This window comes from Pongo pygmaeus, chromosome 3 (assembly GCF_028885625.2).
Source record: "Pongo pygmaeus isolate AG05252 chromosome 3, NHGRI_mPonPyg2-v2.0_pri, whole genome shotgun sequence".
Taxonomy (NCBI): Eukaryota; Metazoa; Chordata; class Mammalia; order Primates; family Hominidae; genus Pongo; species Pongo pygmaeus.
In genome coordinates, this window is record NC_072376.2 from 99,266,504 (window position 1) to 99,294,243 (window position 27,740).

Sequence of the window (27,740 nt, forward strand, 5' to 3'; positions counted from 1 at the left end):
TTTTGTTTTTTGTTTTTTTTTGAGACGGAGTTTCGCTCTGTTGCCCAGGCTGGAGTGCAGTGGTGTGATCTCGGCTCACTGCAACCTCCGCCTCCTGGGTTCACGCCATTCTCCTGCCTCAGCCTCCAGAGTAGCTGGGACTACAGGCGCCCGCCACCACGTCCAGCTAATTTCTTGTATTTTTAGTAGAGACAGAGTTCCACCGTGTTAGCCAGGATGGTCTCGATCTCCTGACCTCGTGATCCTCCCGCCTCGGCCTCCCAAAGTGCTGGGATTACAGGCGTGAGCCACTGCGCCCGGCCTAAATTAAATTTTAAATGAGATGTTTTAACCAATCAAAACTGATCATTCCACTGGTGAGACTGTGGGAAACCAGGCCCTCTCGGGCACTGCTGTACGACATTGCCAGATAGCAATCTGTCATATATTTCAGTGAGCGATTGGCTTGGAAATTCAAGTCATGGGAAGTGAGTCTACAGAAATACTTGCACCTAAAGGCAAAAGTGTTTGTAACAGCACTGTAATACTGTTAAGCTGAAAGCTATCTAAGTGTCCATGAATAAGGAGTGGTTAAATAAATTACAGTCCTTCCACGCAATAGAATACTTCCACATCACTACTATTCTAAAGAATGAGGTAGGTCAACACAGACTGACACTGAAAGATGTTCCATAATGTGTCATCAAGTGACTTACAAAACAATATATGGAATGATCTCAAGGTTCCTAAAATGATACAGTTTACATACACAGCTCAGAAGGATACACATGGGTTTATCTTTCTTTTTTTTTTTTTTTTTTTTTGAGTCAGAGTCTTACTCTGTCACCAGAGTCTACTCTGGAGCGCAGTGGCGTGATCTCAGCTCACTGCAACCTCTGCCTCCTGGGTTCAAGTGATTCTTCTGCCACAGCCTCCCAAGTAGCTGGGATTACAGGTGCATGCCACCATGCCTGGCTAATTTTTGTATTTTTAGGAGAGATGGGGTTTCACCATGTTGGCCAGACTGGTCTTGAACTCCTGACCTCAGGTGATCCGCCCACCTCAGCCTCCCAAAGTGCTGGAATTACAGGCATGAGCCACTGTGCCCAACCATATGTGTCTATCTTTAGAGAGTGAAAATACAGGGCATTCCATTTTTAACCTTATGTGTGTTTTAAATTCTTTCCAAGCTTGTGTTACATCCATAATCAAAATGATTTTCAATTTCTTAAAAATAATGATCATTTGAGAAAACTGCCCCATTTATTATAAGAGCTATTTGTTCTCCTCTCAGTGCACCTGAGGACCTGCCCAGAGTCAAGAAGTCACATAGGTCTGCGTCACCCTGCAGTATGAGGTGACATCTCCTCTATTTAGAGTTCTAACTCTTGTTCAATTAAAATCCACAACATGGCTGGGCACAGTGGCTCACGCCTGTAATCCCAGCACTTTGGGAGGCTGAGGCGGGCAGATCACTTGAGACCAGGAGTTCGAAACCAGACTGGCCAACATGGTGAAACCCCATCTCTACTAAGATACAAAATATTAGCTGGGCATGGTGGCACGCAACTGTAATCCCAGCTACTTGGGAGGCTGAGGCAAGGGAATCACTTGAACCCAGGAGGCAGAGGTTGCGGTGAGCCGAGATTGTGCCACTGCACTCCAGCCTGGGCAACAGAGCAAGACTCTGTCTCAAAAAAAAAAAAAAAATCCACAACATAAGGATAAGTTCCCCTAATGAAGGATTTTACCTACTGCCAGGTACGATTTGCTGCATGGGAAGACAAGAACATACAAGGCAGCTCATTGATACGTTATGTTAACCCCCAGAAGAAACTCCCTGAAATGGGAATCTCCAAAAGTGATTCCATCACAATTCACAATCCACATGAAAATATAAATATTCTAACGTTGAACACTTAAATATTCACACTGGCCCTACCAACAAGATTCATGTGTCAGCTGCACACTGTCTTTACTGGCCACCGAAAAAGAAAGGGGCCAGTCCAGCCAGCAAGTCCCTGCTATTTACATGAAGTGATGTGGCCAACTGGCTCGAGAGCCCTGTGGCAATCCATTGGCCCTGGTGGCCCAGGAGTGATGGCACCTTCTTCATTCACCTCCAAGAAGGCATTAGTCTCTCTGGAAGAAGTCGATTTCCTCGTATGGCAGACTTCTGTACAACCTGAGTTCTTTTTTCCATGTTTGTTCTTCAATCTCCTCTTGTATGTCTGATATGCTAGGTGTTAAAACATACAAGTATTAACAATCACTTTAACAAAGAGTCTAATTTGGTGACACTGTACACTTGTCAGTCCTTCAGGTGTTTGTTTGGGTGGCATCATGTATGTATAAACACCCAGGGAAAAGAAGGGGGGAAGAGAGAAAGCTATGGAACAGAAGGATTTGGTGTATCAGAATGGCTCTTTTGTCTGGATGAACCATTTGTGATTGAGGCTCATTCATCAGGTTGCTGACAGCTTACACACTCATATATTCATTCAGTCATTCATTCATTCATTCACTCATTCAGTTAGTCAGCTGGCAAATACTGCGAGTGCTTACTAGGAGTAGGACACTCTCCTGGGTTCTGGGCGAGAGCTGGGAATGAGCCAGAAATGATGCTTCCTTCAGTCTCTCCATGAGAAGGAAAGAAAACTTGGGTCTGAGACCAAGAGTTTGACTCTAATAGGATTTCTCTTATCTGTTGGGGAAATTAAGCCCCAGGTATTCCTTATATTGTTATATTGATTGTTGTATCTGTGATCAGTGTATAATAATAACAATCAGCAATCAGTATATAATCAGTTCTATCAGTAACCATTGAGTCTTACTCAGACCCAATTCCCTAACAGCAGCAAAAATTTACCATGGCCTAAGATTAAAATATATATGTGTATGTGAACATATATATATTTTTTCTTTTTCAACTTTTAGATTCATGTGCATGTTTGTTTCCTGGGTATATTGTGTGATGCTGAAGTTTGGGAAATAAATGACCTTATCACCCAGGTAGTGAGCACAGTACCCAACAGTTTGTTTTTCAACCTTCACCCCCTCCCTCCCTCTTCTAGTAGTCCCCAGTGTCTATTGTTGCCATCTTTATGTCCATGAGCACCCAATGTTTAGCTCCCACTTATAAGTGAGGTATTTGGTTTTCTGTTCTTGCATTATATATATTTTTAAATTTACCCTCTGTGAACAAACATAATGAAAGACTCCAAAGTAATGTATATTTGGCTGCAATCACATGTGCATACACATATATATTTCAATATTTGTATATGTGTAATATTTCATATTTGAAAAACATTTCACAGCCATTCAGCATGAGTCTTAGTCACAGAAACATTGAAATAACTTGGCATTTGGGAGACCTCAAGGCTTTTAATGAGACCTAATAAATCAACGCTTAAGTGCAGCAAATGCCACTTTGGAGCTCAATGATTGCTCATAGAGATCTTGTCTTAACAAGTTACGAAGTCTAAGTTCTGATAGTGGATTCACTTTTGTGAAGTATATTTGTTCATAATTATAAGCTCATTTTCAGATGGCTTTTTATATTTTTCTGTGAAACTCCCACTTGTGCGCCAAACTATCCTGTCTATGCGCCTTATCGTCCCCAGAAATGTCAGGCTTTCAAAAAGTGTATCACAGGGGCAGCACATGCAAGTTTGGATCGAAAAAAAAGTCGGTAAGTTGGGGTGAACAATTTCCCATCGGTTATTTCCTACCCAGTGGGTGTTCACCCACCTGCAACAATAAGAAATCCATCTATCAGCTGGAAGAGTCCATAGGCCAGTGGGAAACTCAACATCTGGACCAAGTGCTCAGCAGTGAAAGATAACTGGAGCATGGTGATGCACATCTGAATATTCTGAGCTCCAGTTTCTAAGGAAATTGTCCTGCACCTACCGAAAAGAAAATGTTTCAAGAGTAACACACTAGCAATAAGAACTATTCTAATATTTTTTCATATGCATCATAACAATTAGAAGCTACGACCTCAGGCCACTGAAAATGTGTACTCATTCCATAGTTATTTGCTGAGTGCCTGCTCTGCAGGTGGTCTTCTGAGAGGCACGGTGGAGTGAGGTTTTGCAAACCCTGCCCTACGCATCTGGGTAAAAAGACAAGATAAACACACAGGAGAGGTTCAGCAACAACACAAGACAAAGTATGGCCAAAGGCCACGCAGATGTAGAAATTTAGAAAATGGCAGAAGGGGTGAGAGAAGGCTTCACAGAGGAGTGAGATTAAAGGATGGAAAAAAATAGAAGAAGCTTTTGATGGGGGGGAATTATTATAAAAATTAAAGTTCCAGGGAAAGGTGTGAGTGTGGCCTGTTCAGCAGGCATTGCATATACTGTAAGCCAATCTGCAGAGAGGAGAGGACCGGAGGAGATGAGAATGGAAGGTTGAGTTAGAGACATGATGCAGGACATGGTGGCTCATGCCTGGAATCCCAGCACTGAGAGGCAGAAGCGGGAAGATTGCTCGAGCCAGGAATTCAAGACCACCATGGGCAACAGAGTAAGACCCTGTCTCTACAAAAAGAAAAACGTATATATATTTTTAAAAGACATATGAAACAATATAAACTAACCCACACTTAAAAACAAATAAACAAGGTCAGGCACAGTGGCTCACGCCTGTAATCTCAGCACTTTGGGAGACCAAGGTGAGTGGATCACCTGAGGTCAGGAGTTCAAGACCAGCCTGGCCAACATGGTAAAACCCTGTCACTACCAAAAATACAAAAACTAGCCTGGCGTGGTGGCACACGCTTCTGTAATCCCAGCTACTTGGGAGGCTGAGGCACGAGAATCACTTGAACCCAGGAGGCAGAGGTTGCACTCCAGCCTGGGCAACAGAGGTCTCAATAAATAAATAAATAGATAAATAAATAAATAAACACAAAAACCCTAAATAAAGACCAAATACCTAAAATGATTGTCTTCGGTGAAAGAGTTTGGTAATAATTTTTCTTTTTGCTTTCTACTTTTCTATATTTTATTGGTTTTCTGGTTGCAAAAAATGAAGTAAATCTTATTTGAAAAGACAAAGGAGGGAATAGAGGGAAGACCTGGGCAGGATGTTGAGGGCTGAGTTAAGCAGTTTCACGTCTCCAATTTATAAAGGGAGTCTGCAGAGTTTTATATGTGGAAGTGAGGAGATAAAAGAGGTGTTTCAGAAAACAAACAAGCACCTATGTGCAAGCTGGACTGGAATGGGGAGGTAACAAGGGTGTGTAATGGGGGGGTGGGGAAATGCTGTCAATGGTACAGGGCAAGCTCTGTGTTCATACTTCATTTCTACTTACTCTATTGCTTGCTACACTTGCCTCAAACCACCCTCACTTCTTTGAGACTTTTGTCAAAAACTCGATAATGATTAAGCTACAAAGCTGGAACTCACACCTGCACCATTCATGAGCCAAATCTCAGTCCTGGCCTTTGTCAGGCTATCAGGTATGAAAAAGATGGGATTGTGGACTACATCTTGCCATAGGAGTACTTTCTGTCCAGAACCAATTGCATTTCAACCACTCAACAGACTGTGTTCCCAATTGTTAAATTTGGAAACAAACCCAGGTCCAAATCCTAACTCCACAATTTTCTAGCTCTATGAACTTAGTCAAGTCACTTAATTTCTCTGAAGGGTCTGCTCATCAGTAGAATGAGGGTAGTGATAGGATCTACTTCTCAAGCTTGTAGTAAGAAGTAAATGAGATAGATGGGGTAAAGCTTTACCAGGCGCTTAGTACAACCCTAAATGTTCCCCAAGTGGATTGGAAGTAGCATAAAGCCAATTAAAAATTCCCAACTTTCACCTTTGGAATTCAACTGCATAGTTTACTCTTCTGTAATAATTTTTTTCTGCTTTTAAAAGTAGTACATACTTATTGAAAAGCTTCAAAAATATACCAAGGAAATACTAAAGAACTAAAATTATCCTTAATCTCGCTACTCAAAATTAAACATTGTTACCATATGGTGTATTTCTTCCAGTATTTTTTGATGCACAGAATTCTTTTTGCTTTCTTCTACAAAGTGGGAATCAAATACATGTCATTTTCTATTCTTTTTTAACTTAAATTTATCTCTTCCTATCAATTTGGCCTTTGCTTTAATTTACATAAAGAATTACCACAATATTTTCCATGAATTGCCATGAATGACCCTCTTTTATGCTTAGTTATCCTGTCCATTCCACTATGTAAGTCAAAAGTCTTCATGTCTCCTGACACAGGCAGCAAAGCCTACCAGTGGCAGTGTGTTAAATTTACCTTCCTCAGAAAAAGTTTATGGATAGTTTAACTGTACCTTTGCCAAGACTGGTGGGTAAAAAGTGCCAGCAGAAAACCCGTAACATGGCCAATCAAAGGAAAGATGAAACTGATAGTCAGAAGGTTGATGTCTGAATTCCAAGATCCTTTCGCCAGGACCACACCAGCAACTGCAACCACCAGAAGGAGGACCCCACCAACAATGGCCCCAATCTGAAGCAAACAATAAAATAAGTGCATATAAACTCAGGGTTTTTTGCTCTATGATACAAAGTCCATCAAGGTTGTAAAATGCTTGGGATCTAGAAATTTTAGAACAAAGAAGTGACTTAGAGACGACTGAATACAATTTCATTTTGTAGAGGAGAAAGCTGAGTTCCAAAGTGGTCAAGTAACTTGCCTATGCTAGAAACTGGTGGAGTTTGACACAAATCTAAGTCTTGTTTTAGCATATCTACCTTTCTCTTCAAGTAGAAGATTTCGCCAAAAGGATTGGGTAGTAGAGTTCTATTGTGGGTAGAACAAAAGTGTAAAATGAATGGAATCTGACAAAGAGCTTCCAACACCCCTGCACACACCTCTATGACCCTCTGCTTGTGACCTCCAGTCTGACGTCTGCCCTGCCTGACCATCTGCCTCCCCTCCCACCACCCCTTCAACCACCAGCAGCTGCCTGCTGCTTTGATCCCTGTCCTTCTCCCCTCCAAATAAAATTTATCCATTCTTCATTGGACAATCTGAGCTAATACTCATGATCACATGAGAAATACTGATGGAGACCTTTATCCTCTCCCAAATGGATACTGTCTCTTACTTTTGTTGTTTAACAAGAACAGAAACAAAAGCCAACAATAACAAAATTTTGAATAGTTTGAGATTTAGATAAAATAGGAAGGAAGCATAGCCTAGGGTATTTTGGGAAAATCAGGATCTTGGCAAGCTCCTGTTCATATCACGTAGACAGCACACTGTGTACCCCAGTTACAGTGTCAACCTTGATTTGAAATGATTCAGGATGTGAAGAAGGTGGTCGTAGGAAACTAGAGAAGACAACAAACAAACAGAATGACCCAATATACCATAAGTGTGTTCTGGGAGTCATTTTTACTGTTCAAATACAGAGACAGACTAGACCCCTGCCTAAGAAAAAGATGCTAAGACAAGAAAGCCTCTTGGCCAGGCACGGTGGCTCATGTATGTAATCCCAGAACTTTGGGAGGCCGAGGTGGGCGGATCACCTGAGGTCAGGAGTTCAAGACCATCCCAGCCAACATGGCAAAATCCTGTCTCTACTAAAAAAATACAAAAATTAGCCAGGCGTGGTGACACATGCCTGTAATCCCAGCTATTCAAGAGGCTGAGGCAGGAGAATTACTTGAACCCGGGAGGTGGAGGTTGCAGTGAGCCAAGATTGCGCCACTGCACTCCAGCCTAGGTGACAGAGAAAGACTCCGTTTAAAAAAAAAAAATGAAAGAAAGAAAGCCTCTGAATGTAACATCCCCTCTTCCTCTCTCTACCAAAGATTTCAAAGTTTAATATCCACCAAGAGCAAATGAGGAACACTTAAGTTTGTTCAGAAAATGTGTCAGATCTAAAATTAAAATGGAACTAAGAATAGGGAATGAAGATATACTAAAATAATGATTACATTAGCCTAGTTTTTCTTCTTTTTTACTAAGGTAGTCTAGAATATTTATGCATATTATTAAATGTTTTCCCATAAATCCTATGAAATACCCAAAAGAAAAGAGTTTTAAATCTGCTCTTTACAGAAAATAAAACTGACATGTAAAAAAATGTATCTGGTTTCTCCATTGAAACTGATGGACTGATAGAGGAGCTGGAAACTCCAAAATCATTATTTTTGTTGTGTTATTGTTGTTAAATGCCCTTTTAAGAAAAATAATCAAAGATAGAGTACTTGAAAAGCAAGAAGTTTCCATGATCATTTCCCTCCTCTTGTTTTGTAAACAAAATCATAACTACCACACTGGAAATTTTCTCCTACTGAAATAACAATAATAAATGTGGAAAAGGGGCCAGGCACAGTGGCTCATGCCTGTGATCCCAACACTTTGGGAGGCCAAGGCAGGAGGATCCCTTGAGGCCAGGAGTTGCAAACCAGCCTGGGCAACATAGCAAGACTCCATCTCTAAAAAAAATTTCTTTTTATTAGCAGGGCAGGATGGTGCATTCCTGTAGTGCTAGCTACCTCAGAGCTTGAGATGGGAGCATCATTTGAGCCTAGGAGATCAAGGTTGCAGTGAGCTATGATTGTGTCATTGCACTCCAGCCTGAGTGACAGAGCGAGACCCTATCTCAAAAACTTAATTAATTTTTAAAAATAAATCTGGAAAAGATGGGACTTTATTCCATGAGTACAGCTAAAAAAGGAGAGTGAAAATCAAGTGTGCACTATTGATGTTAAAGTCATCCATATGCAATACAAATGTACTATACTAAGCCATCCTCCAGCTCTCTGTGCCCAGCTGATTTTCTGCTTGGCAAGTCCTCTCCTCTCATTCTCCATCACACTGAAGGAATGGTGGGAATTGTTTGGCCTTGTGCATAACTGGGAAAACAGTGTCCATTAGCGCAGGCATATAGAGTGGCAATGTTCTGTGAGGTAGAGCCAAACGGCAAAAGCTTAAACCAAGCCAAACCATAAACCACAAAACAAAATTAACTGAGATTTACTACTTGAAACTCTAAATAACCCCAAATGTTTATATCTTTATAAATGTAAAATATAACTGAAACATTTTTTAAATCTGCATGAAAGCCACAAATATTATAACCTTCTATCTGCTAAAGTAATACATAATCAGAAAAAAAATGGAAAGCACCCTAGGAGAGTCACATCATTAAGAATGCCTCCTCTTTACGTTTTGTTGTTTTGTTTTGTTTTTTAGAGATGGGGTCTCACTCTGTGATCCAGGCTCAAGTGCAATGGCACGATCATGGCTCACTGTAGCCTCGACCTCCCAGCCTCAAGCAATCTTCCCACCTCAGCCTGCCAAAGTTCTGGGATTACAGATGTGAGCCACTGCACCTGGCCTCTTGAATTATTTTTAAAAGCCGTTTAACAAAGACATTTGCTTGTTTCTCCAGCAGACAAAGGGCAAGACTGCAAAGACAAGAGGAGGTAGAAAGTTCTAGTCACCATCATTCCATAGCTAGACTCCTCAGTGCTTTCTGGATGATTTCATTTAAACGGTCTCATTCATGTAGTCAGCAGCCCTTGCTCATGTGTACAAATGACAGCTTTGGCAATGCCCCCAGGAATGCTTCTGCAAGACAGCCCTTCCTCCTACTCTTCCAACAAACCAGCCATATCACTAAACACTAGGGCTCCCTTTTATGCTCACTGGAACAGCTTCTGCCTCAAGAGCACCTGTGTGAAGCCTTGTTTATGGATGGGCCTGGGCTCTTCTATCCCACACAGGCTTTAGCTTTCCTGACACTAAATCAATAGTTGCTTATTTTCCAGGGCGTCATAAGCCTCAGGGTACAGAACTATGGGAGTGGCAAAGCAAGGCTTACAGGGTGGAGGAAATATGATCCCTAGATCCCAAACCGCAGGACGTGTAAGGAGAATTTCTGGGTGTGGGGCTGTACTCATCAAGCTCACTTGTCCCAGCCACTGCTCACTTCTGTCTTTCAGGCCCCTGAGTCTGAGGATGTGCCAACAGTGGCCATGAAGTTGCTCACCTTGAGAATGATTTTGGATTGTTTTGGCCATCTGTAATTCACATAGACACCAAAGGCCACAGGAATGGTCAGGCACACAAGGGTAATTCCTAAAGAGAAGAAAAATCCATCAGAAGGTTTTCTCTCTCACCCTGACTGCACAGTACTTCCCAACAACTTCTATTTCAATTAGATAACAGCTTTAAACTGACATTTTCCCATGCCACTTCCCAAATCTGGATAAATGCCTACAATATTGGCTCCAAAGTTATATAATCTGCTCATAACATTTTGCGTCTTGTGAGTGCCTTTCAGAACATATTATCAAAGCAGAATATATTAAATAACTTACTGATCAGAAAAAAAGTTGCACATAAAATCATGGTTTCTAAATTAAGGTTTCCCTCAAATTTTACAGATTCAGTGGGCTCCCGCTATTGTGAGGAAGTGGGTTCATTCATGGTTTTGAACTATGGGCCATGGGTTGTAAGCCTTCAAGCTGTTTACCTGAGACACCAGATTGACACTGAGAGTCTTAAGAATCATAGTGTTGGCCAGGCACGGTGGCTCACGCCTGTAATCCTAGCACTTTCGGAGGCCAAGGTGGGTGGACTGCCTGAGCTCAGGAGTTTGAGACCAGCCTGGGCAACACGGTGAAACCCTGTCTCTACTAAAATACAAAAAAAATTAGCTGGGTGTGGTGGTGTGCACCTGTAGTCCCAGCTACTCGAGAGGCTGAGGCAGGAGAAGGCAGAAGTTGCAGTGAGCCGAGATCGCACTACTGCACTCCAGCCTGAGTGACAGAGCAAAACTCTGTCTCAAAAAAAAAAAAAAAAAAAAAAATCATAGTGCCTATCACTTTTCCAAAAACTGACCACACTAGAAAAGGCAGATCATTTCACCACATTTCTCTTCTAAGCTTGGTAAACCCACAGAGATCTTTAGGAAAATGGCAGACTTTCATGAGAAATAATATTCAGAAGAGGAGGTAATGAAAGAGATATGGGTGAGACTATGACATGTAGATGAGTTTTCATAATCAGTAAGAATTATTTACGTTCAACATCCAAGAAAAAGTCAAGTTTCGCAGGCAATGCGAAAGGTGAAGTCACAAGAAGGTCTAATTAGAGCCACTAGATCCAGTTAAACCTTGGAGCATAAAGAGTCCAATTGCTTTATAGTCTAATTATATAAGGGTTTGATTCTTGCTTTTTCAAAGTAAATTATCTGGCTTTCTTTTTTTTTTCAACAGTGCGCTCTTATAGGGGTGAAAGTTTGCACTTTGTAGTCAGATTCCCAGGTTAGAACTCCAGTTCTGTATTTACCAGCTGCATAATCTTGATCAAGTTACTAAACCTCTTGAAGCCTGAAGACCTAGGAGATTGAACTGGTAACAGAATCTATACTGTAGGGTTCTTTAAGGGATTAAATTAAGTACTACAAAAAAAATCCCTGCATAAAGAGTTATGTAATTAAGAACAGCTATTATTAGTGTCATCACCATTACTGTTAGTCCTCCATTTCCCAGGCCCATACAGACCTATGTTCTGATAAGGAATGGTGAGATTCTGCTGAAGACTCCAGGACGAGGTGTAGAGATAAATGCAGAGTGGCATCATTCCCAGGGCCGCCACGGTGGAACAGGTTGTCATACTGATGCTGAAAGTAAAATTAATACAATGCTTAGGAGGGAGCATTGGACGTGAAGAATTTAGTCTTTACCAAAAGCAACTCCTAGGACACAATTTCCTAGAGATTACATGGACTAAGCTCCTTGGAGCTCATTTCTCTCCTGTTATTTCACAAACGATGGCTATATTTGTGGTCTACAAAGAGATTTCCAGTAGTTCTTGTCATCCATCAATTACCTCATATTTATTTTACCATCTACTTGCCTTAAAATTCTGCTAGGCACTATAGAATTATTTTCTTATCTAGTTCTTTTTTATTGAAGTATAATCCACAAGGCATAAAATTCATCATTTTAAATTATACAATTCAGCAGTTTTTAGTATAGCCACAACATTATGCAATAATAGCACCATTTCCAGGATAGTTTCATCACCCCAGAAACAAACCCCATCCCCATTAGCAGTCACTCCCCAGTCCCTCCTTCCCCTAGCCCTTAGCAAGCACAAATCTACTTTCCGTCTTTATAGGATTACCTGTTCTGGACATTTCATATCAACAGAATCATACATGTAGCCTTTTTTCTGTGTCTAGCTTCTTTCCCTTAGCATAACATTTTCAACGTTTGATAATAGTTTGGCTGTTTGTCCTCTCCAACTCTCATGTTGAAATTTGATTCCCAACATTGGAGGCGAGGGCAAGTGGGAAATATTTCGGTCACAGGGGCAGATCCCTCATGAACAGGTTGGTGCCATTCTCCTGGGATTCACTGAGTTCTCACTCAGTTCTTATGAGCTCTAGTTGTTAAAAACAGTCTGACACCTCCCTCCCCTCTCTTACCATGTGATGCCTGCTCCTCTTCCCCTTCCACCATGGGTGGGGTCTTCATGAGGCCCTCACCAGACGCAGATGCTGGCACTTTGCTTCTTGTGTACAGCCTGCAGACCCATGAGCCAAATAAACCTGTTTTATTTAGAAATTACCTACCCTCAGGTATTCCTTCATGGCAGCACAAATGAGCTAAGACAAGGTTTATCCATGTTTTAACATATATCACAGCTTCATTCTTTTCATGTCCTTATTCTATTAATATAGTGTATCACATTGATTTTTCTGTATATTGAATCAACCTTGCATTTTGAAATAGATCATATTTGGTCATGGTGTATAATCCTTTGTGTTGCTAGATTCAGTGTGATAGTATTTTTATTGAAAATTTTTACATGTATATTCATAAGAAATATTGATCTGCAGTTTTCTTTTCTTGTGATATCTAGTTCTGGTACCAAGGGGATTGGAAGTGTATTAGGCTGTTTGCATGGCCATAAAGAAATACTTGAGGCTGGGTAATTTATAAAGGAGATTCATAGTTCTGCAGGCTGTACAAGCATGGTTCCAGCATCTGCTCCTGGTGAGGACCTCAGGAAGTTCACAATCATGGCAGAAGGCGAAGGGGAAGGGGGAGCAGCCATCTCACATGGCCAGAGGGGGAGCAAGGGAGAGTGAGAAAGGGGAGGTCTCAGACTTTTAAACAACCAGATCTCATGTGAACTAACTAAGCAAGAACTCACTTATCACCAAGGAGATGGCATTAACCATTCATGAAAGATCCACCCCATGATCCAATAGCCTCCCACCAGGCCCCACCTCCAATACTGGAATCACATTTCAACATGAGATGCGGAGAGGACAAACACCCAAATCATATCAGCAAGTTAGAATGCCACAAAGCTGACTAAACGCCTGCCCAGTATGAAGTGTTAATAAATATCTGTCAGGAAGAAGTCACCCAAACACCACATGCCATAAGCTCCCCATTGGATAGGGCAGTGACCACCACAGTCGCTGACCTGCAGACAGACCAGGTTGGTTAGGGCAAGGGAGGGAACAGAACCACAGAGAAAGGGAACTGATGTGAGATGCTAGGCTGAATTAAGAATTCTGTTCCAATCCTGATATTGTGTGATCCTATGATTAGAAACTGCGATTGGGCCAAGCATGGTGGCTCATGCCTGTAATCCCAGCACTTTGGGAGGCCAAGGCGGGCAGATCACCTGAGGTCAGAAGTTCGAGACCAGCCTGGCCAACATGGTGAAATCCCGTCTCTACTAACAATACAGAAATTAGCCGGGTGTGGTGGCAGGTGCCTATAATCCCAGCTACTTGGTAGGCTAAGGCAGGAGAATCACTTGGACCCAGGAGGCGGAGGTTGCAGTGAGCCACGATCATGCCACTGCACTCCAGCCTGGGCAACAAAGTGAAACTCCATCTCAAAAAAAAAGAAAGACAGAAAGACGAAAAGATGAAAGAAAAGAAGAAAAGAAAAAACAGGAGAAGAGAGAAAGAAAGAAAGAAAGAAAGAAAGAAAGAAAGAAAGAAAGAAAGAAAGAAAGAAAGAAAGAAAGAAAGAGAAAGAAAGAGAAAAGAAAGAGAGAGAAGGAAGGGACTGAGATTTGAGATTGAAGTAGAATGATGAGTTAGAGTACAAAGTAAGATTTCTAGGCTTCAAAATGATGGTGTGATATACAAAAAAGCTGAGTCATTTAGCATCAGTTAGAGGGGTTGTGTTAAGTAAGGTGATAGTGGGACATCCAGTCTTTGGTGAACAAACCTGGAAAGATTTCTAAAGACAATTAGTCTGTTTATCTGTGTCATTATTGGGGTTGTCTCAGGCCACCTTGGAAAGTGAAATGTGGGTTTGTGAGCCCGACGAACCAAATCAAAACCAACAGCCATGCTACATAGCTTTACCAGGAAAACAACTGAGACCATCGAAGGAAGTTGTGGTCTTTGTTCAATAAATCCAGAATGATTTCTACTGGAAAGCTGGTTTGTTTATCTCTGTTATTATTGAGGTTTTTTCTAACTAAAAAGGCTAACACATTTTAAGTGCAACAGATCTTAAGAACTTTTAAGTACATAATGTCTGTGATGGAGGGGGAAGAGTACTTGGTTTGAAGTCCTCAAAAACTGTGTATCGTGATTACTGCTATGGTCTGAATGTGTCCTCCAAAATTCACAGGTTGGAAATCAAATCCCTAATACAACAGTATTGAGAGGTGGAGCTTTCTGGGAGGTGTTTAGGTCATGATGAATCCACCTTCATGAATGAATTAATGCCATTTTAAGAGGACTCCACCAAGGAAGTTTGTTCCTTTTTGCCCTTCTCTCTTCCACCACATGAGGAGCAAGAAGGCCCTCACCAGACAATAGATGCCAGCACCTTGATCTTAGACTTCCCAGCCTCCAGAATGTAAGGGAATAATTTCTCTTCTCTATACATTAACCAGTCTCAAGTATCCTGTATAGCAGCACAAAATGGACTAAGACAATTACTATATTGTTATTACATTATATGAACTAAGTTACTGCTTCACACATTTGTAATTTGTTGCGGGTTTTTTGGGGGTTATTTTTGTTTTGTTTTTTGAAATGGAGTCCCACTCTGTCACCCAGGCTGGAGTGCAGTGGTGCAATCTTGGCTCACTGCAACCTCCACCTCCTGGGTTCAAGTGATTCTCCTGCCTCAGCCTCCTGAGTAGCTGGGATTACAGGTGCCCACCACCACACCCAGGTAATTTTTGTATTTTTAGTAGAGACAGGATTTCACCATGTTGGCCAGGCTGTCTCGAACTCCTAACGTCAGGTGATCCACCCGCCTCGACCTCCTAAAGTGCGTGAGCCACCACGCCCAGCCGTAATATATTGTGTTTTTGTATTTTCCATATATATTTTTAGTCTAAATTTTTTATTTAGGGAAAAGCACTTAGTTACATTAACTGATAGTTAATATTTTATATATTGTAAAGCCTCCTTTGCTCTAAACCAGGGAGAGGAAGAAGAGCCCATGGTGCATGTAGAGAAGGAAAGAAAGAAAGAAAGAAAAGAAAGAAAGAAAGAGAGAGAGAGAAATAAAGAAAGAAAGAAAGAAAGAAAGAAAGAAAGAAAGAAAGAAAGAAAGAAAGAAAGAAAGAAAGAGAAAGAAAGAAAGAAAGAAAGAAAGAAAGAAAGAAAGAAAGAAAGAAAGAAAGAAAGAAAGGAAGGAAGGAAGGAAGGAAGGAAGGAAGGAAGGAGGGAAGGAAGGAAGGAAGGAGAAGGAAGGAAGGAAGGAAGAAAGGAAGGAAGGAAGGAAGGAAAGGAGGAAGGCAGGCAGGCAGGCAGGCAGGCTGGGATTTGAGAAGCAAGTAAGCAAAACATCATGTTGTACACCATAAATACATATAATTTAACTTGTCAATTAAAAATAAAATTTAAAAAAGAAGTCAGTGGAGAGCTGGGAAGTTATATTTCATGAAAGCTAAGAAAAGAAAGCTCCCAAATGAAGGCTAAATGCCAATAAAAATCAAGGAGGATGAGAACTGAAGAAATAGATTTAGTACCATTCAACCTTACCCCACTTTTTGGTGCCTTCCATCCCAAATCTATTCTTTCCATCTCAGTCTCACTCCCAAACCCCAAGCTAAGGCTGTATTTTGTACCTACCTGAGTGATAGAACCAGTGAAAGAATGCATTAGTAAAATTAGGGGAAAGAAAATAAATGGAAAGAAGATACCCATCAGACCAGTCAAATATTTTATCTTTCAATTTGCTGGAAAAAATTACACAATCTGTTTAAGCACGTACAAACTGTTTATAGACACTGTGCTCATTCTGTGTTCAAGGCACAAATGACTGACAGACTGAGAAGCAGACTGCCCTCCTGCTCTACAAAGGAGAGGGAGGAGGCCCTTCGTACGTCAAGATCTTCTGCATAGACAGAGAGGGTCGTTCATCACTTTATTGGGTCTACAAGTCATCTGTCACTCTTCCTCCTAATATGTATCACCATTGCTTCCATCCAATTACCCTGTCTATAAAATAATATGTCTATGACCACTTTAACATTTTCTGCCAGAAGAATGTTTATACTCTTGACAAAGCAGCATCTGTTTTACTTCAATGATACTAAAAAGATTCCGTCTGTGCGCTCACTCATTGCTGGTAAAAAATGGTACACCACAGAGGGTGTCTGGCAATATCTAGGAAAATTAGCCATCCTGCTTCTAGGATTCTGAATCCATGGCCCTCTGGACACAGTTTTATTGACCTTGGCTTATGAATTATACACACGCTGTACCCTACACAAGTGCTTATGTACCTGTCCATCTGTGCCAGAGTGAGAGGCATGACAGCCAGGTCCTATTTTCCTCTCCATCTCTGGGACCTGGCATAGTCTCATGCTGCAGCACATTGGAAGAGCTCGTTAAATACTTACTGAATAAATGTATGAGTCAAAGAATGAACCAATGTCAACACACTGGTGCTATGGAAATATTTTCTCTGTCTCCCTCATATGTATCTCCAGGTGAACATTGGTAAAAATCTTACTGAAATGACCCCTTTATACTTAGTTCAAATGGTAAACAGCCCCGTAGCAATCCGGAAAAAGAGACTTTCTATAAAATTATGCTCTTCCAGCAGGGCATGGTGGCTCACGCCTGTAATCCCAGCACTTTGGGAGGCCAAGGCGGGCAGATTACCCGAGGTCAGGAGTTGGAGACCAGCTTGGCCAACATGGTGAAACCCCATCTCTACTAAAAATACAAAAATTAGCCAGGTGTGGCAGCACACGCCTGTAATCCCAGCTACTCAGGAGGCTGAGGCAGGAGAATTGCTTGAGCCTGGGAGATGGAGGTTGCAGTGAGCCGAGATTATGCCACTGCACTCCAGCCTGGGTGACAGAGCAAGACTCTGTCTCAAACAAAAAAAAAAAAAAAAAAAAAATTATGCTCTTCCAGGACAAAAGCAAGTAAAATTTTAAGAAGCAAATATTTAGCTGATTGGTGCTCCTTTCAGAAATCCAGACTTAGATAACTTGCCAGTATTTGTGTACATCCTTCTGCTCTTTATTTTTCTTTTAAGCAGTCCATTTATTTCATGATTGTTTGTTAAATCAATAGGACTCTTTTCTTGCATTATTTTTTCTTTTTAAAGGAACCAGACCAGGTGCAGTGCCTCATGCCTGTAATTCCAGCAATTTGGGAGGCTGAATTGGGAGGATTGCTTGACACCAGGAGTTTAACAGCAGCCTAAGCAACATAGACCCTGGTCTGTACAAAAAAAAAAAAGTACAAAAATTTGCTGAATGTGGTGGTACACACCTGTAGTCCCAGCTACTTGGGAGGCTGAGGCAGGAGGATGGCTTGAGCTCAGGAGTTTTAGGCTGCAGTGAGCTATGCTCACACCACAACACTCCAGCTTTGGGGACAGAAGGAGGCCCCGTCTCTAAAAATAAAAAAACGAACCTTACAATATACCTTACTCTGCAACTTGGTTGCTTTTTTTCCCACTTCATCTATCACAGACATCCTCTCAGACCAATACATTTAAACTTATTCTTTTAAAGAACTGCGAAATATGCCATAATCTAAATATGCCATAATTTGTTCAATCACTTCATTAACGATAGGTCAGTTGCTTTTAGTTTTTTGCCATTATAAATAATGTTATAATAAACAGTCTCATACATACTTCACTTGAAATGATTCTTTTCTTTCTGTGAATTCCCAAGGTGGAAATGCTATGTAAAAGTCTGTGTTTTTTGTTTTAATATATACTTTCAGACTACTTTCCAAAAAGATTGCTACATTTCACAATCTTGCCTACTCCAGATGTGATCAATCCCTTCTAATTGTCATGCCAGCATTGAAAAATTGATCTCACTCTTGTTACACTCTTTTATTTATTTATTTATTTATTTTAGTTGGAGTCTCACTCTGTCACCCAGGCTGGAGTGCAGTGGCCTGATCTTGACTCACTGCAAGCTCCGCCTCCCAGGTTCAAGCAATTCTCTCTGCCCCAGCCTCTGGAGTAGATGGGATTACAGGCACCCGCCACCACACCCGGCTAATTTTTTTTTTTTAATTTTTAGTAGAGACGGGGTTTTACCATGTTGGCCAAGCTGGTCTCGAACTCCGGACCTCAGGTGATCCACCCACCTTGGCCTCCCAAAGTATTGGGATTACAGGCATGAGCCACTGCACCCAGCCGACTCTCTGGATTCTATCAGGTTGTGCTTTCTTTCATGTCAGGTGGCGTCTTCTGTGTCCTCCTCTCTAAACAATCTTGCTTGTCAGACTTCTTCTTCTCAACTTGTAGGAGTTCTTTTAAAATTAGGGCTCATATTACCATGAATAATACAAGTATTTTTCCCAAGCATGGTATATATCTTTGACTTTGCTTATGACTTGCCATAATTAACATTTATGTAGTCAGAGCTGTTTTTTTAATCGCTTCCGAGTTTCTTATCTTAAAGACCTACCCTGATCCAAGGGCATTCAAATATTGTCTTCTACTTTTTACTTTTATACTTGTATTTTCAACTCACTTAAAATTTATATTTTGCATGGTAACAGGCATAAGACTAATCCATTTTTTCTATTACTATATTGAGATGCAAGTGTGTCAATATAATCTACTAAAATAAACCGTTTTCCACTATACTGAAGTGTCACCTTTATCATATATTAAATGTCCAAGTTATACAAAATATTTTCTGGAAATTCTATTCTAGCTCATTGATAAATAACTTTCTTTTTTCCTGAACAAATACTAGACTAATTACAGTGTTCTCATATATGGTAGGGCAAATACCTCCACATAAATTTCCCTTTTCAAACTTGTCTTAGCAGTTCTTGCATATATTTTATTCCATATGAAACCCAAAATTATTTTATCCTATTAAGAATGCTTACTTTAAGCAAAGACTTCTTCCTGACTAGTGGGCAATTTAAAAGAAAAAAAGCAGTTTGCCACAGCTCTCAAACCTCTGTATCCACAAAGAGGATGTTTAGAAAGTTTTTTCCAAATTCTTAGTCTATGATAGTGCTACATTCCTTGACTCTCCATATTACCAAGTCCTAAATGGAATTCCATATTACATCACTTTACTCTTGAACTTCTGGAGAACCAGCACAACATTTCTCTACTGAATGGCTTTGGCTCAAACAGCAGAAAAGTACGATTCATGATTATGGGAAGCAAAGTGAGATTTATATCAGACTGATTCTATATCCTTGATTACCTATGTGATTGCTTCCATCTTTATACAATTTTCAAACCCATGGTGATCATGATATTGGTCAAGGATGGCAAGAGGTGATCCTGGTGCTGGTACAAATACCAGCAAAGCTGGAAAAGCACACAGTGAATGCCTGTGAGTACAGTGGAAAGTCACGCCTTGTATTTTTAGCCACAAAATTCCAATGCAGCATAAACACAGGATGTGGCTAAGTAAATCTCTTGACTTTTCATGTATAGGAAAATTTTTGGCAAAATCTAACTTCAATATAACAAGATTCCACTTGCATTAAGAAGAATAGCATCGTCATCTCCAAACTATTACAGAAAATAATGAGACATATTCAGCAAGTCTAGACAAACAGGTAAGTCTTGAACCCTCCCTTAAAGCAGGGAAATTACATATATACACATTACATTAAAATGCAGTGTCAATAACATTTTGCAACTGGAGATTAAGTTATTCATACATTGTTTTAATTTCAAAAATCCCATAAAATCAGTAACTCTGACTCTCAAAACTATGAAAGTTATACACTTGCTTTCCGACTGAAAGAAATAAAAAATTATCCAGCTAACCAGATGCACACAGAGTGAGCTATAAGATCATACCAACAGATTTGACCCTACAATAGAGCTCAAGGCCCAATTTTCCATCCGTCAATATAAATGTTACCCTTGCCTGCTGCCTTCCAATAATAACGAGTATTTATTGAGCACTATGTGCTAGGTGTTATGTCTCATGCTTTTATATACATTTTCTCTTTTCATCTACATAATAACTCTATGTGTGGGTATTATTTTTATTGTATAGATAAAGAAACTAAAGTACATAGAGACAAGGAAGCTTGCATGAAGTCTCATGGATTCAGTCTCAGTTCTGTCTCCAAAGCCTTAAATGCAAAGGACCTTCAGTTTTCCACCAAGACATGTCCGATAGACCTGAACAATTCGAAGTTCTATTTCCAGGTTCTCTACTGAAGGACCAAGAACTTCTTTAAAGTTCAAAGGTCAAAGTTGGCCACTGAGCTCCACAGGCTTCACCACCACCAGTGGTCAGAATCCTTTGTCTGCAGCTGAGGACATAAATACATCCTTAGGGAAGAATGGACCTCTTGTATATATCAAAAGTTCTCAAATAAAGACAGTGGGAGGCCAGGCGTAGTGGCCCACACCTGTAATCCCAGCACTTTGGAAGCCCTAGGTGGGAGGATTGCTTGAGCCCAGGAGTTCAAGACCAGCCTGGGCAACATAGTGAGACCTCGTCTCTGTAATAAAAAATAAAAAATTAGCTGGGTATGATGGCGCATGCCTATAGTCCCAGCTGCACTGCTCAGGAGGCTGAGGTGAGAGGATCACTTGACCCCAGAAGGCCAAGACGTCAGTGAGCCATGATTGTACCACTGCACTCCAGCCTGATGACAGAGTCTAAGACACTGTCTCAAAAAAAAAAAAAAAAAAAGAAAAGAAAAGACAGTGGGAGCTGTCCTGATCCTGAGTTGCATCAATAAATGGACACCTCTTTTCTTTCTTTCTTTCTTTTTTTTTTTTTTTTTTTGAGATGGAGTCTCGCTCTGTCGCTTGCCCAGGCTGGAGTGCAGTGGTGTGATCTCGGCTCACAGCAACCTCTGCCCCCTGGGTCCAAGCATTTCTCCTGCCTCAGTCTCCTGAGTAGCTGGGATTTCAGGCATGCATCACCACACCTGGCTAATTTTGTATTTTTAGTAGAGATGGGGTTTTGCCATGTTGGTCAGGCTGGTCTCGAACTCCTGACCTCAAGTGATCTGCCCACCTCAGCCTCCCAAAGTGCTGGGATTACAGGTGTGAGCCACCACGCCTGGCCTGGACCTCTTTTGAGGGTTGTTTTTGTAATACACACAGGCAATCAGAAACTGTCATTCACTCATTCACTCATGTTTACCGAGTGCCTACTACTACCAGGCTGTACTGTTCATGCAAAGATGAGCAAGCCTTCCAGGAGCTTACAGACTTAGTAGGTGAGGCAGACAAGTAGCCCAGCTATTGCAATGCTTTCAAACAGATGATAAGGAAGAGTTACATAATTCGGATTATGAGGACAGACAAGAGAAACATTTCTGGGCAGTAGTTTCAGGAAAAACTAGGGTAGAGGAAGGGGGACATTTGGACTTCATATTTTGCTTTGCTTTTCCTATGGTCACAAAATACTTAATATTTAACCTCAGATCCACTCCTAAGCATACACTCAAGGGAAATGAAAGCTGAGACTCAACAGCATTATTCACAATTGCCAAAAAGTGGAAATAATTCAATTGTCCATTGATGGTTGAATAGATAAAACATGACACATATATATTATGATATATCATTATATATAGGGTTAGGGTTAGGCATACAGCTCCTTGAGCAGAGACTAAAACACAGACCCCAGGACACGATGTTCTTTTGCCTGCCTTATATAATAATAATAATAGTTCATATCATATTTTATGCCAAGTGAGATTCTAAGCACTTTAGAAATATTAACTCATTCAATCCTCTCAACAGCTCATGATGTAGGAATGCTTCTCATTTTAGAAGTGAGGAAACTGGCCAGGCACGGTGGCTCACGCCTGTAATCCCAGCACTTTGGGAGGCCGAGGCGGGCGGATCATGAGGTCAGGAGATCAAGACCATCCTGGCTAACATGGTGAAACCCCATCTCTACTAAAAACACAAAAAATTAGCCAGGTGTGGTGGTGGGCGCCTGTAGTCCCAGCTACTCAGGAGGCTGAGGCAGGAGAATGGTGTGAACCTGGGAAGCAGAGCTTGCAGTGAGCCGAGATCATGCCACTGCACTCCAGCCTGGGCGACAGAGCGAGACTCCATCTCAAAAAAAATCAAAATAAAAATAAAAAAATAGAAGTGAGGAAACTGAAGCATAGAAAATGTGCATAATCTGCCGAGATGATCCAGTCAGTAAGTGATGGGTCTGCTTGCTGTTTCCAGAGCACTTAACTACCACACCGTACTGCCAGATCTTAATTTTCATGTCCTACCCTCAAAGGTAGGAATTCTGTCCATCTCTAGTAGGATATATTGGGAAAAAAAATGCCCCCTATTCTTCACCCCTCCCTTATCCATGTCCGCTGTAATGTGACTTGGAAGCTCAGCCCATCAAGAGGCAAAATCGACTTTCCTAATCCATGAAGCTGGACTGGCCTTGCAATCTGCACTGGCCAATGGAATGTGGTGGAAGGATGAGGATCTGGTTTAAAGCCAACACTTCAAAAGACCTTTTCTGCTTTGCCTTTCTGAGAACCCTGCTGCTGCCATGTAATCAGGTCTAGGCTAGTCTAATAGAAAACGAGAGATCATGTAGTAAGAGAGCCCAGTTGTCCAGGTTGAAGCCACCTGCATTAGTCCATTTTCACACTGCTGTAAAGAAATACCCAAGACTGCGTGATTTATAAAGGAAAGGGATTTGATTGACTCACAGTTCCACATGGTTGGGGAGGCCTCAGGAAACTTACAAACATGGCGGAAGGTGAAGGGAAAGCAAGGACCTTCTGCACAAGGCAGCAGGAGAGAGAAGAAGAACAAAGGAGGAACTTCCAAACACTTATAAAACCATCACTCACTATCATGAGAACAGCATAGGGGAAATCAACCCCATGATCCGATCACTTCCCTCCCTTGACACTTGGGGATTACAGGCCCCTCCCTCGACACACGGGAATTACAATTCGAGAAGAGAATTGGGTGGGGACACAGAGCCAAACCATATCACCACCCAAGACCAGTCTACATTTAATCAACCCCAAAATATGTAAAAGAACCCAGCCATGATCAGCCAAACTCAGCCCAGAGGCAGGATAATTTTTAAGGCTCTTCATACATATCAGCCAACTGCTTTCTAGGATAGTTATAAGGAAGAACAACATCATGACTGGAGGAGACAGAATAAGGTCAGTTGGCACTGCAGACTGTGGGAACAACATGGGCAAAAGAAAGCTGGAAGAGTGTGAGATATGCTCAGAGAACTATAAGCAGCCCATTTTGACTAAAAACCATTGTTCTTAAGGGGGCTAGTGGAATAAAAGAACCTGGAGAAGTAGACTGGCTTAGTAGTTTCTACCAATTTAGTAGGTGTTGAGAAGCCTTTGTGTGTATAACATGTTCATTTTCTCCTCACAGTACCACGCGGGTAATGTTATGATTTCCAGTTACAGAGAAGAGGCCCAAGGTCAGGATTTGAATATAGGCAATCTGGTATCAGAGCCTGCCTTATCCACTTACTGCAAAGCCGTAATGGAGAGACTAAAGGTGCAGAGAACAGCACTTTCATTGTTGTGAAAATACAATTAGCCAAGAAAGAAATTGTGAGGGGCTGACCTGAGGAAGTGTTAGTGGAGACCAACAGGAAGCAAGAACTGTGAGCAACACAGCAAGAGGAAGGGCTACAGGGCTCGGCAGTGGATTGAGTGGCCATGGTGAGAATGAGAGTAGTCACAGGGCAAGGCTAAGATGACAAGCCCAGGCAACTGCAAGAGGATGGGTGTCATCAATCATCTCATTTGCAGAACACACAAACCGGTTCAAACCAATGGATTCTGAAATGCCTGTGTGGGGTGAACACATGGAGAACTGCAAGTGCACTGCATGAAGCAGGAGTGAAGGCAAGAGAAACGTGCTCAAGGTCATCTGCAGGGAGCTAAATCTCCACTTCCTCGTGTGTCAAATGAAGATGTTGTGCCAACCGCTCTTGGATTTTATCCAGCATTAACAGCAGATAAAACTCCTATCAATGACGATCCACTGAGTTTTGCTTAAAACTGATTTTTTGTTGGTATTCAATTATGAAAAATGTAATTACTTAGATATTGTTTCACACCGTACTGGATTTTCACCTATTTGAGTTTCTACTGAAAATTGATTTTATTACTTTTGTACCTATAAGCTTCTAAAAATCTAATATTTAGTTTTTGCTTGTTTTTTTAGTTTTGTTGGTAAGACTCAACATCAAAATTTAGAAAGAAAAGAGGAAAAGTAGCTAATATTTATTGCACAACTACTATGTGCCTGGCACCCTGAATACACACACACACACACACACACACACACACACAAATATATATTTCCTCCATAAAATATAGTCTTGTGTCAGCCAGGTGCCGTGGCTCTCACCTGTAATCCCAGCACTTTGGGAGGCCAAGACGAGAGGATCACCTGAGGTCAGGAGTTTGAGAACAGCCTGGCCAACATGGCGAAACCCCATCTCTACTAAAAACACAAAAATCAGCCAGGCATGGTAGCGGGTACCTGTATTCCCAGCTACTCGGGAGGCTGAGGCAGGAGAATCGCTTGAACCCAGAAGGTGGAGGTTGCAGCAAGCCGAGATTGCACCATTGCACCCAGCCTGGGCAACAAGAGTGAAACTGCGCCCCAAACTATTATCTATATATGTGTGTGTATGTTTGAGTGTGTGTACATATATATACATATATATACAGTCTTGTGAGAAATAGGTAAATTTAACCCCATTTTGCCAATGATGAGATAAGGCTTAGATAGGTTAAATAATTTGAACAAAGTTAAAGGTGAATTAAAGATAGAGTTGGCAAAAGAAAGTAAAAGTAGCTTTATCTTTCATAGGTTTCCTATTCATTGGTGTTTTTATGACAACATTGACTAATAAGACATTAAGGTAATAAATGTTCTCTTTCCCAGAACACAAGTGTTTGAGAACACTGAAGATTTGTGCTGCTATTCAAAACAGAAGATCTAGTTGTGTTGCTAAATGCCATGGGGGAAATGTGCCTAAACTGCAGATGGATGTAAAACAGATGTGAATTCAAATCTGAGTTGTGCCATACTGGTTTGTAGCATTTGGCAAGCTACTTAACCAATCTGAATCACAATTTTCTCAGCTGTAAAATTCAGAACAATAAAAGGCCATTTACAAGGTTATTATGAGCCCCAAGAAGAAAATAAGCATGAAAGCATCTATCCCATGCCTATGGGGTACTTAATAAATACTAGTTTCGTTTTTCTTTCCAAAAACTTTTAGGTCCTGGACTTTATCTCTGATTTATGAACTTCATGCAAAGAATATCTATCATTTCCCAGTTAAATAATCAACTTTACTGAATTTGAATTAGCAATGTATATTAGTGGCTTTTACCATTAAGGTAAAACACAAAAGCAATGTATATTAGTGGCTTTGTATATTAGTGGTTTTACCATTAAGGTAAAACACAAAATTCATCAAGTTATTTTTTTTTCAAATCTCTCATAAGTGGGTAAACAAAAACACTGCCATAGGAAAGTTAGTTCCTATTCTGCCCGTTAAAATTTATAGATGAAATATGTTCCATACGCTAAACATTCAGCACAAGCGGGAAACTGGAAACACATACCTGCAGCTGACTCTCACTGATGTCAACTCCCAGCTCGGTCATTACCTCTGATTCATTCATTCATGGTAAAGTAAATCTCAACTAAATGACATACACATGAAACAAACACTTAACTTTATAAGCAGCTCTTCCCCAGGGCAGGAGGTGAAACGGTATGTTCATAAGTAAGCAAAGAGTCTCGAGAGACCATTGTTTTTAGCTCTTTTTCCAGTGCTGATCCCTCTACTCTTTCCTCAAATGCTCTTTTTTTCCCCCATCAAAACATGTAATCCAGAAAAGCATGTGACTAATTCATCCTCATTAAAGTGTAAATAAGGGACAAGGCTTAATGTCTCCCAGAGGTATTTATCTACACCATAATTGGGAATAGGGTCACTGGCTTAAAGGGAAGGAATGTGAATCTAGTGATGATGTTAACCATCTGCAAAGCAACAAGAAAGAACAATTTTAGTCCTGAGAGCCTTCGCGTTGCTCCTGAAGTCAAGTCAACAGGCCATCTCAGCACTTAAAGCTGGATATGGCCACCAGACACCCCTAAAGCTCCTTTATCCAGTCCTCTAAAGTGCTTCTTTCCTAAAGTAGGTGCTCAGGTATCACTGACTGGAGCTACGGGAGTCTCATTCTGACTATGCCACTGACACAACCACGATGGCTGCTACCAAACCACAATCGTTAGCTTCTTGGGATTCTTGGCTTAAGTCCTGGGAGTTGCTAAAGAGGCCAGTGTAGGTAAGAATGAGCTCAAGCTTAGGAAGGGCCACTGGTTGAGGTGCAGACCTGCCTCCACTATCACACAGGAAACACATCCCACTGCTCAGAACAGTAGCCAATAAAGCAAATGATGATCAGCAAAGTAACTTTTGAGCACTGAAAGGAAAGCCCACCCATGGCTGAACAAGTCTCTGTGATATTTGTAACGTTTCCCACTAGAATCTCTACCAAAAGATTGGAAGAGTGTTTAACACAAGAGTTTCAGTTATTCCCCCCAGGCAGGATAAGAGACAGACTGCTGAGCTTCCCTGGGGTTACTTACCTGAGATCCATATCTCCATCAACCCAGAAGGTGAAAATGTTAGAGATGGTGCCCCCCGGGCAGCAGCCCATGATGAGAACAGCAATAGCTTGGACTGGCTTCAGAGAAAAGCTGATGGCCAGGAGATAAGCTGTAAAAGGCATGAGCCCAAACTGGCAGAGCAGTCCCACAGCAATGCCCCAGGGTCTCCTGATGTGCGACCACAGCTTCTGGATCTCCACAGAGCATCCCAAAGAGAACATGAGCAGCCCCATCATCACAGTGGACACCACTGTGAAAATGAGCTCCAGGTTTCCATGTACCTCCAGTCTCACTGGCAGCTCCTCCTCTGAACTGTTGGCAGGGCAGGCTGAGCTGCTGGAACAATTGGCTCTCATCTCCTCATCTCCTTAAGGCAGCATTACAAATGAACATCAGCAACAATGGCTGGGCAGGTCTATCCTGCCACATTTTGTAATAGTGCAACGAAGTCACACGTGGAGAATCATTCCAATAACTGTTGGCCAGCAAGGTGATTCATCCTAATCTGATCAATTTTTTCACAAGTGGCATTATAAAAGTAATTATCACGGGCATGAAACATATAATAAACTGCGGTAAGTAAGGCTTTCCACTTCTGTTCTTACTCACCACTGAATATGTATGTGAGATGAGACAAACAAACTTGTTGTCAAGTGGAGTGA

At 41.3% G+C, this 27,740-nt stretch overlaps 2 protein-coding genes across 2 annotated transcripts in view; both read right to left on the bottom strand.

Annotated features, from left to right (window-relative positions):
• On the bottom strand, nucleotides 1-27,703 carry SLC10A6 (solute carrier family 10 member 6). The gene is made up of 6 exons (XM_054486045.1): nucleotides 27,058-27,703; nucleotides 11,500-11,618; nucleotides 9,981-10,069; nucleotides 6,306-6,481; nucleotides 3,733-3,890; nucleotides 1-2,218 (listed from the first exon to the last, which is right to left on the bottom strand). The coding sequence occupies exons 1-6, from the start codon at nucleotides 27,432-27,434 to the stop codon at nucleotides 2,004-2,006; spliced, it is 1,134 nt and encodes a 377-aa protein (XP_054342020.1). The 5' UTR covers nucleotides 27,435-27,703; the 3' UTR covers nucleotides 1-2,003.
• Nucleotides 10,050-27,740, bottom strand: part of C3H4orf36 (chromosome 3 C4orf36 homolog) — a 97,740-nt gene continuing 80,049 nt past the window's right edge. Inside the window, exons 5-6 of the transcript XR_008502213.2 lie at nucleotides 11,500-11,618; nucleotides 10,050-10,069 (exon numbers count right to left, since the gene is read on the bottom strand). The gene's annotated coding sequence lies outside the window, so the exon portion shown is untranslated. The remainder of the gene's footprint in view (nucleotides 10,070-11,499; nucleotides 11,619-27,740) is intronic.

What these genes read in the sequence shown, in the direction of transcription:
- SLC10A6 (XM_054486045.1), bottom strand. Translation starts at nt 27,434, where the DNA reads ATGAGAGCCAATTGTTCCAGCAGCTCAGCCTGCCCTGCCAACAGTTCA. An exon ending in GATGGAGATATGGATCTCAG is followed by an intron (nt 11,619 to 27,057) that starts GTAAGTAACCCC and finishes TTTTACTTTCAG; the next exon opens with CATCAGTATGACAACCTGTT. An exon ending in ACCCACCAGTCTTGGCAAAG is followed by an intron (nt 3,891 to 6,305) that starts GTACAGTTAAAC and finishes TCTTTTCGGTAG; the next exon opens with GTGCAGGACAATTTCCTTAG.